The 12,072-nt window shown below is 42.6% G+C and overlaps 1 protein-coding gene across 1 annotated transcript in view; it reads left to right on the forward strand.

Annotated features, from left to right (window-relative positions):
- The window catches only part of TRAPPC2 (trafficking protein particle complex subunit 2), a 12,894-nt gene extending 4,469 nt beyond the window's left edge, over positions 1-8,425 (forward strand). The window contains exons 2-5 of the mRNA XM_046672665.1: positions 3,642-3,753; positions 6,367-6,511; positions 6,921-7,006; positions 8,230-8,425. Of these exons, the coding sequence (XP_046528621.1) occupies positions 3,661-3,753; positions 6,367-6,511; positions 6,921-7,006; positions 8,230-8,328 (423 nt within the window). The 5' untranslated portion in view covers positions 3,642-3,660 and the 3' untranslated portion in view covers positions 8,329-8,425. The remainder of the gene's footprint in view (positions 1-3,641; positions 3,754-6,366; positions 6,512-6,920; positions 7,007-8,229) is intronic.
- The last annotated feature ends 3,647 nt before the right edge of the window (positions 8,426-12,072 follow it).

Genomic DNA, 12,072 nt, shown 5'->3' on the forward strand with positions numbered 1-12,072 from the left:
CAAGTAGCTTCACCTTCGTGCACCATTGCCCACCCCCCCACCCCTCCACCCCCGCCTCTTTTCCACATGCTTTGAAACCCCTGTCCCATGGCAAATGAACTCCCTTTGTCCCCAGTCTCTTTATAGGCTGTACCCTCTTCCTTTCTGCTGACACTTCCTTGAGTATTTCCTTTTTTCTTATACCTGCAGGTTTTTCAGCTTTGATGTGTGTTAGTTTCCTACTGCTGCTATAACAAGTTACCAGAAGTTTAGTGGCTTAAAACAACACAGATTTATTATCTTACAGTTCTGTAGCAGAGAAGTCCAGCACTGGTCTCACTGGGCTGAAATCCAGGCATCAGCAGGCCTGCATTCCCTTCTGGAGGCTCTTGGGAAGATTCTGTTTCTTTGTCCTTTCCAGCTTCTAGAGGCTGCCCACTTTTCATTGGCTCGGGGCCCCTTCCTCCAACTTCAGACCCAGCAACATTGCAACTCTGTGACTATCCTTCCATAGTCACAATCCCCCCTTGACTTTTCTCTTGTGCCGCCCTCTTCCACTTTTAAAGACCCTCGTAATTACATTGGGCCCACCTGGGTAGTCCGGGATCATCTCCCCATCTTAAGGTCAGCTGATGAGCAACCTTCGTTCCATCTGCAGCCTTAATGTCCCTTTGCCATGTAAATTAACATTCACAGATTCCAGAGATTCACAGAGATTAGGATGTGGACATCTTGGTGGGGAGCACGGGGGCCATTCTCGCTACCACCACATGTTCAAAATTGACGTGTTCATTTTCATCCCTCTTCCTTCCCTTTCTTACTTCCTTTCTTGGTGAATAGCATCATCATCTTGATAGTCTCCTTGATCACCTCAGTCAGACATTTGGAAACATCCTCGATTCTTCCTCAGTTCCCCAGTTTAATCCATTACTAAATTCTGTGTAGCTACCTCCTCTACACCTTGAAATCTAGTCTTCCTTGGAGATGCTTAAAGGGCCCCTATTTCAGGTGGTGGGAAAATTGAGCAGGCACATACACACGCACATAAACACAGCAGTTGTTTTATTTGTATTATTTATATTACATATTGGAGTTCTAAGTAATACTTGCTTTGTGGGTGGAGGGAAGATGGAAGAGGTCATAGAACTTAAAAAAAAAAAGTTTGGAATCATTGATCTAGAGCTGCACTGTCCAGTACAGTAGCCGCTAACCACATGTGGCTATTTGAATTTGAATTAATTAAAATTAAGTAAAAAAATCAGTTCTGCAGACACACTAGCCACATTTCAAATGCTCATTAGCCACCAGAGGCTACCACATCGGACAGCGAAGGTGTAAAACATTTCCATCCTGGCAGAAAGTTCAGTCTGTCGGACAGCACAGAATTCTAGAGTGCGTCTCACTTCTACCCACCACCTAGGTATGGTAAGCCCTCAACTATTGAATGATTGTAGACATCCCCTTCCTGAGACAATGTGGTTATATTCTCCCAAGGTTCCTTTTCTTCCATTTCACCTTTTCCTTGTCAGAACTGAGTCGAGTTATATCCCTTCTTCAGCTGTTTGTGAAATCAGATTATTGGCAGCTCGAGTTCTGCCCAGCTGGCTAGTTTGTGATGTAACTTTTAGGCGGTGTTTCCTTCAGCTCCCTTTCTGTTTATCCTCATGCTGTACTTGCTTAGCACTGTGCTTCTCTGCCAGTCATGGATTTCCACAGAGGGGCGAGCGTGTTGAGGGAGAATGGAGGTTATCTTCCTTGTCCATGTATTGTCTTCTGCAGCTTCTTAAAAGTGTGTGTGGGGAGAAGTAGCTTCCTTAAATTTTTTTCCTGCTGCTGTTTCTTGAATGTAGAAAGTAAGCCCTTCCCTTGGCAAACTCGGGCTATGAAACCCATTCCAACAAGAATTAATGACGTCATTGTTGACTTTGTTAACATTTCAAGCTCCCCTCCCTCTTCCCCTCACTTTGTCTTGGAAATTATTGCCAGTTCTAGTTTTGCTAGCTTTTGTAACATTCCTGCTCGTCTTTATGTAGTTTTACTAGTTGTGCCTTTTTCTCATCTTTCTCCTAAAACAGGGACCATTTTTTTTCTGTGAAGGGTCAGATGGTCTCTGTGGCAGTTGCTCATCTCTACTGTTGTTGGGCAGGAGCAACCTTAGACTATGGTTAAAGGATGGATGAGGCCAGATCTGGCCTGCAGGCTGTGGTGTGCCAACCTCTGCCCCAAATAACATTTTACATCCTACTTACTTCATCAGGCCAAAAGAGTCTGCGATCTGCCTTTTCTTCCAGTCATGGCCTTCCAAGTCCAGAGGTAAAAGTGCCAGCTGGGCCCTGATTTCCTTTATGGAACGCTGTGTTCATTAGGAAATCCATTTCAGATTCTGTCCAATTTCGTTGTATGTTCCATGTGAATGAGCAGAAGTCCCAGTGAGGCTCGATGAGCCCTGGGCTCTGACTCGCTTCAGCTGGATGTTCCCTGAGACTGTACACTCCCAGTTCACCAGATTCCCTCCCTCCCCACCTGGAGGCCTTACTGGTCACTGCATCACTGTGTACACATGCTCTTCCATGTTGTTCTAGATAACATTTACTGAGCACCTCCTGGGGGCCAGACACGGTGCTGGGTGCTCCACACGCATTAGGTTGTGTAATCCTCAGGCTCACCGTAAGGCAGCTGTGTTTGTGATCTCTCTTTCACTGAGGAGGGCACAGACGTGGGGAGATTAAGGACCGTGCCCACCTGTGGTCACGTTGCTAGTAAGTAGCAGAGCTAGACTTGAACCTAGCTTTGTCTAATGCCAAAGACCCTGTGCTAAAAATACATAAATCCATCTGCCCATCTGTCTGTCTCTCCATCCATCCGGATTTTGGTTGTCTGTGCTAAAAGCCACAGAATCACTGATTCCACCCCTCCCACTTTCACTTAGTTTTATTACTTTAGCAGACCTATTAACCCGAGTTCCAAGACCTCTTAATGCCTCAGAATGTCTTCCTTTTTGGATTATGATTTCTTCCATCTTTCCTAGAATACAAATCTGTTTCTTCTTTTCTTATCGATGGTGTTTGCAGAGGCCTGTCATAGGCTCTTTGATTTGCAGGGCCTTATTTGTAGCATATATACTTCAGGTAGGGAGAAGACAAATACAGCATGCAGTCTGTAGATAAATGGTATCATAGCTCTCCTTTGTGTCAGCAACAGGAGGGAGAGTTGTTTTTAGCTTCCTCAGAAGCATCTCTCCTGAAAATTTCTAAGGCAAGCCAATTATTTCCTAGTTAGCTCCTTTATTAATCTTTCCTGGTGTTAGTGCTAATGCTAACTGGTCCAATCCAAGTTTAGCCTGGCTTGCTCTAAATGTTCCAAATTTTCGGATCATGAGAATGTTGTTTTTATGATTTCATATTAGAGGTCTTCCAATTTCCCTATGTAAATATAGTACTGGATTCTACAGGACATATCACAGATATATAATTTGTGTAGTCCAAAAGCCATACATATGGTAGTATCTATCTCTGGTAATATACTGGAAAGCATGCAAGCTTAGTGGCCTCCTCCTCTACAATGTCAACTTTAAGTCAAACATTGAATTCTAGACTTCCTGTTAACTATTTTTGGTTTTCAGTATTGAGTACTAAAAATATGTATTGTTTTCATTTAATTAGGAGCTGTATACTGAAGACAATGTCTGGAAGCTTCTACTTTGTAATTGTTGGCCACCATGATAATCCAGTTTTTGAAATGGAGTTTTTGCCAGCTGGAAAAGCAGAATCCAAAGTGCGTATGAAACCTTAAAAAATTCTATAGGGATTGTTATGCTGTGGTAATGATAATGGTGAATTGGATTTTAGAACTGGAAGAGATCTGGGCAGATAAGGGAACTAGAATCCACCACAATTAAATGAGGCTTGCCCTGCAGTCCCACAGGGTGATAGAAGCCGGCCTCGGAACGTCGTTTAAATTGTTGATTCATCCTTTAATTCAGCAGACCCTTAACACATACAATCTGATGCTCTATGTCTCTTTCCCCTGATCTTCAGTTCACTGTGTCACCCACTATGAAAAGCTGCTCCTTAAGCACATAACAACATAGTCCACCTCTAGCGTGTCTGGAATAATAGTCGTCACTGCCTTGAAATGTCATGAAAGCCCATTCTGTCCCAGTGAATCACATTTTTCATCAGGACATACAGAGTAGATCCATTGACACCTGGGAGGGTTAAAGGAAACCCTTACACATCCTCTTGCTGCCCCTGAGACTATGGCAGTTTTCAGTGACCTTCTACAGTACCTACTGGCTTGGTGGTGCCCACGTGCTGTCCTCCCCACTGACACCACCCAACTTTCTTGTTGTCAAGAATGGTTCCAAAAAAACAAGCTTGGTTCAAGAACATGTTGCCATTCACAGTAAACAGAGCCATAGGGTCTTGAGATGAGAATGGCTGGGTCTCTTCCCTCTTTCTGTACTAGTCCACATTCCTAATAAATTGCTGACAAGTTATGCTGTGTTTCTCCCAACCTCCAAAAATAAATTTTAATGTCCTTTAAGACAGGAATTGGTTTTTGAAATTAATTGTAATGTGTAATGTCCAGTGTATGATGCTTTTCACCTATTCAGATCTTTCCACTAAAATATCATAGAAATTTAAGGTATTACCCTACCAGGTGTTGTTGCTACATTATTTTCCCACATTCACATGAGCACGCTGCTCATTACAACTTTGATTTGAGGCAGGTCTGTAGCAATAGTTGCTTTGTGGTATATGGCTACTTACGTATAGTTTCTGTGCACTCCAGTGGCCTTGTGGTAGGCAAAGCAGTGCATATAAAAAATGTGTCGCATGACTTGATCTTAGTTCTTTCTCCTGCTGCCACTCACCTTCTTAAAGCATTTCTACAGTTTTCTCCTAATCTCTCAAGATTCCCCATCAGTGTAAAGTAATGGAAAACGCTGCCGTGAGCCAGACACAAAATATATCCATAAGGATTAAATTAGCTTTGTCATGGTGACGTGAGTGAAGTAAACATGCTTTCGCTGTGTGAGGGATTCCAGGGCAACTGGCAGCCCTCCTCCAGCCCAGTCGCGGGAGCGGCCTCCTCAGCAAGGAGGGTGTATTAGTCTCCAAGGGCTGCCGTAACAGTCTACCAAAATCTAGGGGGCTTAGAACCTCAGAAATGTATTGTCTCCCAGTCTGGAGGCCGGAAGCCTGAGATCAGGGTGTCAGCAGGGCCGTGCCTTCTCTGAGTGCCCTGGGGAAGGGTCTGTTCCAGGCCATTCTCCTAGCTTGTGGTAGTTTCTTGGCTTCACATGGCGTTCTCCTTGTGTGTGTGTCTGTCTCCAGATTCGCCCTTTTTGTAAATATATCAGTCATATTGGATTAGGGGCCCACTCTAGCATGACCTCATGTTAACGAATTATATCTGCAACGACCCTCTTTCTAAATAAGGCCACATTCTAAGGTACTCGGGGTTAGGACTTCAACACAGGAATTTGGGGGGACATAGTTCAACCCATAACAGAGGTGTTCTTTGAAAAATGCATTTTGAAAGTAAGAATTCCAGAGGAGTAAGACTGCATCCAGGTTGTAAATTCCCTCGCCACATTATGATGGGACATTCCCGCCTTCTCCAGTTAAGTCATTTCAGCCCATAAAAAGGACACTCCCAGTTCTGACAGGACTGTCTCCTGCTGTTGGCACAGGTGACTGCTCACAGCTGGGGCTGAGCATGGCCTCCTGCCACTCCCAGGTCCCCTTGCCATCTAAGTCCATCACACCTGAGAGAGACCTACGCCAAGCCTTGAGAAGTGCCACCTCAGCTGTCTCCGCTGCTCACCAGGTGTCACTGCACTTGAAGCCCCTCTCCTGTCCCTCCCTTGAGGCCTGTGCCAACAGCACCTCTCTGTAGCTCTCTTTCTCCACCCCCTTAACCGCAAACTACCTAAATTACTGTCCTTTATCCATAACCACTTACATATTTTTTCCTGTCTTCTTCTAAAAACATAGGAGCTTCTTGAAAGCAGGATCTACTTTTTTTTCTTTTAACATAGTATTCTTTTTTCACATGCTTACGTGGTTACAGAATTTGGTAACTTCCTTCTTGCAAAATCAAAAAAAAGTCTATATAGTTTCTTGAACACATGTCATTTATTAAGTAATTCGCTATTTCTATTTGTTGAATTTTTAGATACCAAATTAAAAAATAGAATATGATATGAAAACACTGAAGATCTTTTGTAAGTCTCATGACAATAATAAACAAAATAAAAGCAGAAAGTGTTTCTCCCCCCCCCCCCCCCAAGAAAACTGTATAGAATTTACAGAATGAAATGTTGGCGTTCTTGAAGCTGTACGGAAATGTTAATCTGGTGCTGCTCACACTGTCATCTAGGACGATCATCGTCACCTGAACCAGTTCATAGCTCACGCTGCTCTCGACCTCGTAGATGAGAATATGTGGCTGTCGAACAACATGTACTTGAAAACTGTGGACAAGTTCAATGAGTGGTTTGTTTCAGCATTTGTTACTGCAGGTCATATCCTTACCTTTTTAATAAGATACCTAACTAAAGGTTGGGGTAACAAACTAGAACAACATGGGACATAGATGCTAGGCTCTAAGTTTGTGGATTGCAAAGTGTCAGGTAAAAATTGCCATTTACAGGGCTACTTTTATTCTTTTGGGGGGGGGGAAACACATTTGTTTGACAGATAATTTTAAAACCAAGTCATATATAAAACTAATGTTTATCTGAGTTTACTTTCTTTTGTAGTTATTTTCTAACTTAAAAAGATTATGTTCTCTTTAAGATAAAACTAACCTAACTTTGAACCCAGTTTATGTATTCAACTTTTCACTGCATGTGACTCATTGGAACAATATTGTATCAACTGATTGCTTTTCGTTTTTCATTTCTAAGAAGGCTTATACCTTAATTGTTTCACATATGAGATTTATTATGCTTCATGACATAAGGCAAGAAGATGGAATAAAGAACTTCTTTACCGATGTCTATGATTTATACATAAAGGTATGGTATGTTCTATTACTTTTAAAATCTGATTATAAAAAGGGATTCAAACTTTGATAAGAAACTGGCCTGTTTAAGTAACTCCCTTATACTGCACAGTTTCCATCTCAGACTAGCTCCCCACCCCCCATCAGAACTATCCCTGGCAGCTCCCTCAGCAGGCACGTCTTCACCACCAGGGTGACATGTATTTAGGAAAACAGCTCATGGTAGTTATTTTTAAATCAGTTTCATTCTCCCCCTTGTGCATATAGTTGATTTTATTAGGGAACCCTAAAGAGAGAGAAGGGAGCAGTCTACCTAAGGGAAACTGCCTCGTAATTTTAATCTAAAATGTTTTCTACTTTACAAATAAGTTACAATGCAATGAATATAGATCATAAACCAGCAGGAAGTGACTCATATATTATCAAATAGTCACTCAAGGGGAATGGTGCCACCCACATTTCTTGATAGTTAGAAAAAAAAATAACAGGACGTCAGCAGTTAAACACCAGTATGTTAGCAGTGCTAACAGCACTATCTTCTTAATAATTTAAATGTTCTGTATCTGGACAAGATTTTTTGCATATCAGCACAGTTAACAATCAGTATTCCTAGTCGGAAGTAGCAAATAAGCATATTTAGCCCTCTGTGATAAGGTGTAAAAATTGGTAACTACTTTCCCCATTAGTGATCCCACTAATATCAATAATTTTCTCTCACATATGTTATGATACACTCATTACATTACCTGAGAAACTCATCGTTAGCCTTGTGTTAGAGGAAAGTATTAAAAAATTACCACACAACAGTAACTTGCAGTGTGGTATAACTGTTTCTTAACTCTGAGCATAGGGCAGATTTTTAGTTTGTTTTATGTAGCCAAAGGGCCTTACAAATTAATCCATTTATTTATAATGAATATGACTAGATTAGTATTTCCCACAGGGTGAATCCTGAAAGTTAATTTACCTTACTACATGGGCAACACTTATCATACCCCCAGTAGTTTTGCCACCAGTACTTCTCAAAGCTAAAACACCAAGACAAAAACTTCCTTAAAGGAATGTTACTATTCAACAATGGAACATCCTTCTTGAAACTTAAATGTGGTCTTCAGACTTCTGTTTTGAATGTCTTTGATGATTTCTTTTAATTTAAAACTTCAATTTCCTTTTAGAGACCTATGATTTGTCAACCTTTTTACTTGACAAGCTCACTAATACTTTCTTCTTTCCTAGTTTGCAATGAATCCATTTTATGAACCCAATTCTCCCATTCGATCAAGCGCATTTGACAGAAAAGTTCAGTTTCTTGGGAAGAAGCACCTTTTAAGCTGAATGCAGAAAAATTCGGAAATAAACAATGTCACTGCAATGGGGTATACTCAGGAATGTGTACATTGTAAGTAACTTGATTAAATAGCCTGGAAAAGTTTTACTTGTAGTCTCAGTTTGTCAACCTAATGAAATTCCTTTTATATTTAAACATAGTACACTCAGTTTCTTACGATTATCAACAGATCAATATTTGCTTGTAAACAGTATTATTTATAAAGAGCTCTTTATAAATAATCTTGAAATATCTTTATTTAAAAATTGAGAGTAAGCTTTTGACTTTCCTCATTCCGATAGCTTGATCTTGATGTAACAGTCCAGAACCAAATGTCACTGTCAAGATTTGGTAGGTTTAAGACTAATAGCTTCTGCAGTAGGGAATGAATTTGATAGCACATCCATGGGCTTATCTATACATCTAGAGATGTTATTATAAAAATGTATAGGCATGGGGCCAGCCCAGTGGCGCAGCGGTTAAGTGTGCACATTCCGCTTCTCAGCGGCTCGGGGTTCGCCGGTTCGGATCCCAGGTGCAGACATGGCACCACTTGGCAAAAAGCCATGCTGTGGTAGGCGTCCCATGGATAAGGTAGAGGAGGATGGGCATGGATGTTAGCTCAGGGCCAGTCTTCCTCAGCAAAAAGAGGAGGATTGGCAGTAGTTAGCTCAGGGCTAATCTTCCTCAAAAAAAAAAAAGTATAGGCAGTAGACATGGCACTACCCAAGAAGCCGAAGCAAAACAGCTTTTGCAGCGCCAAATGCCACATGCCTACCCCTGTTAGAGACTGGGAACAGTGATCCTGTAATTCTAGAATTCTGGATCCATGTTTGCAAAGTGGGAGGCCTGGACCAAAGTGACAGGTTCTTATATTTCCTTTCCCTCAGACAGTAAACTAAAGATTAAGTGAAACTGTTGGTAGCTGTACTAGTGAAGTCATAAGGCAATTTTAGAATCATAAAGAACAGCTGGCGTTACGTTAACCTTTGCACTCTTAGCTGTTTGGGCTGTACACCAGAGGGGGTGGGGAGTGGTCTCTTTTGTACTGTTAACAAGTGGAGGGATCTTACTGTAAACTAGGAAATGGCCATTGAAAAGCACGCAATATAACCAGATATTTTCTGCACTAATTGTGAGCACTTGAGGAATTGTGTTCCATTCTGAATAACTTGAGCAAGTAATTCTAAGTTTGGTCTTGTACCCTTGTGTGAAGTTTTTTACCCTATTTATTTGATTTCTTAAATAAAGATGTTTGTCCAAGATTGTGGAAGTTTAATATCGAATTTTTTAAGTGCTGCCCATCCCACCACCACTACTATTTTAGTCCTATTTCCCCTATTGAAAGTCTGCAAGCTAATAGAGCTCTCAACCCACTTTGCAGAACTCAGATCGCCTCAAACTAGGGACCAGAGCTTTAGGAGCAGAAAAAGATGCTCAGCTAGAAATCTAGGAGTAATTTCAGCCATGCCCATTGGAGAGACCCACACGTATTTATTGTATATAGTTTGCTCCGCCCTCAATGAGCATGTAATGCACAGGGCTGTTTTGCAAGCCAGCCAGGAGCAGCAGCGTGCTGTTTCAGCACGAAGTTGTAGCGGGGAGATGGTTTGGGTCCTGGTTCAGTCCAACAACAGAGGTGCCCTGCAAATAGCAATCCTTTTCTCCAGGCTTGTGAGGGTGAGATGGGAACAAGTAACATAAGCCCTGTGTGAGTATATTACTGTCGTTAAGTACCAAATTACGTGTAGGACTGCATCTCTGAAGGAGCTTGGGGGAAGCCCAGTGATGAGTGTAGGAGTGGGTGGGATCTGAGGTGGGAAGCCCTGGGAAAGCACCAGACACGAAGGTGTGGAACAAAGCAGCACTGAGCGAGCACATGGGTAGGACAGCTGAGAGACAGACCCAGGCCTGGTGTAAGGGGAACACCAGCGGCTGATAAGTAGGAAAGCTCAAGAGCCGGCAAGCTCGCTTAGATCTGGAGGTAGGTGATGGCACTGGAGGTTCTGCAACACAAGAGCGATGAGGGGCATCACTAGCACCTGGGCGTCAGGCTCCAGGGAGCACACGTATGTCAGCACTCCCAATGTGATCCAACTAAAATGCACGAATCTGGGTTGTCCTCGTTCATTTCCTAGGATGCTTCATTGGTGCCCATGTGTCCATGTTTGTAGCGACCCTCGATCTCTGCTCTGCCCGTGCTACACTCATGTTCTTTCACTTTTCGGTCACCTCAGCACTTCGTGGCTGACAGTCCAGTGGTGACTTTTCAGAATCCACTGACTGTACACAGGTCTGTTTTCCTACTTAACACTTCACTGCCCCACAAGCCACTAGTACTGTGCAAGAACTGGCGCAACAGTGTCATGATATTAAAATGATAGCTTATACAAGTTTTCATAGAAATGTAAAACACAAGGTTTTCTTCTAAGATGAGGAACACCTAGGATGTTTTAACCTCAACTAGGGAATTTTCCACAAGTGAGAGGAGGGTGACAAAAACATTAAGTAATCTATTGATGGAACTGTACTTTTCCATCTTCCACACAGCACATTGGAACTGCTACGTTGGCTGTCAAATGAACATTTGTCTGTTCTCCGAAGTTCAGTAGTTCGCCTTTTTCTTAACGCTGAACTCTGTCTCAAAGGCTTTACATTCACGCCGACCTGGAAGCACACATGATCACAGAGCCAGCCCCACGCCCTGTGGTGAGCAACAGTACTGTTAACCCTGGGGCCCCTCCTCCCTGAGCTGGGGAGCGCGCACTCAGTACTTCCCTTCGCTTGCTTCCTTGGGGCTCTGCAGCTGCTTCTACCACTCCTGCCACCTGCTTTGTTCCCCAACTCTCATTTTTTCCATGTTTCTCACCTTTGTATAAGTAACACTGGCCAATCAAAGCACCTTGTACTTTCTTCAAACAGAAGAATGAGATTTTCAGCAACCTTTTGTTGCTGGCTGAAGAGCTTTTCCATCAGTCAGCTGTAGTTTCTTTGAAGGCTGAAGCTATTTAGGTTCCGTCCCATTTCAGTACCATGTTTGGTCAGTTAGCCCTGTTCACTGGGTCCCTTTAAGTCACAGTGTGAAGCTGGATTACTCTCCCTTCCGTCAGCTTGTCTTTACACACGAAGACCCGTCCCATTGACCATTTTTTGCTGCCCAGCTCTAGACCTCTTGAATGCCAACTAATCTAATCCCTGAATATTTAGCTGAAAACAGGTTACTGATAAAAAAAAGTTTTAAAAAGCCACTAAGGTATTGTCTATACAAGTATCAAAATTATACATTTTGTAAATACCTACACACATAAATGTTATAGGAGGAAATCTGGACACAGACACAGGGCGGGGGGGGGGGGGGGGGGGGCATGAAGAGGAAAGGTCATCTGCAAGCCATGGAGAGAGGCATCAGGAAAAACTAAACCTTCCAACACCTTGATCTGGGACTTCAAGACTTCAGAACTGTGAGAATGCATGCTCCGCTTCAGTAGCCCAGGGTTTTGCCAGTTCGGATCCTGGGCGCAGACATGGCACCGCTCATTAGGCCATGTTGAGGCGGTGTCCCACATGCCACAACTAGAAGGACCCACAAATAAAATATACAACTATGTACTGGGGGGATTTGGGGAGAAAAAATCAGAAAAAAAAATTCCCATTGCTTAAGCCACCCAGTCTGCATTTTGTTATGGCAGCCCTAGTGAACTAACATACTATGCTTTCCTTATGTACTAAATATTTAGATGGAGACCCAAGAA

Source organism: Equus quagga, chromosome 10, assembly GCF_021613505.1.
Source record: "Equus quagga isolate Etosha38 chromosome 10, UCLA_HA_Equagga_1.0, whole genome shotgun sequence".
In the NCBI taxonomy this organism is placed as follows: domain Eukaryota; kingdom Metazoa; phylum Chordata; class Mammalia; order Perissodactyla; family Equidae; genus Equus; species Equus quagga.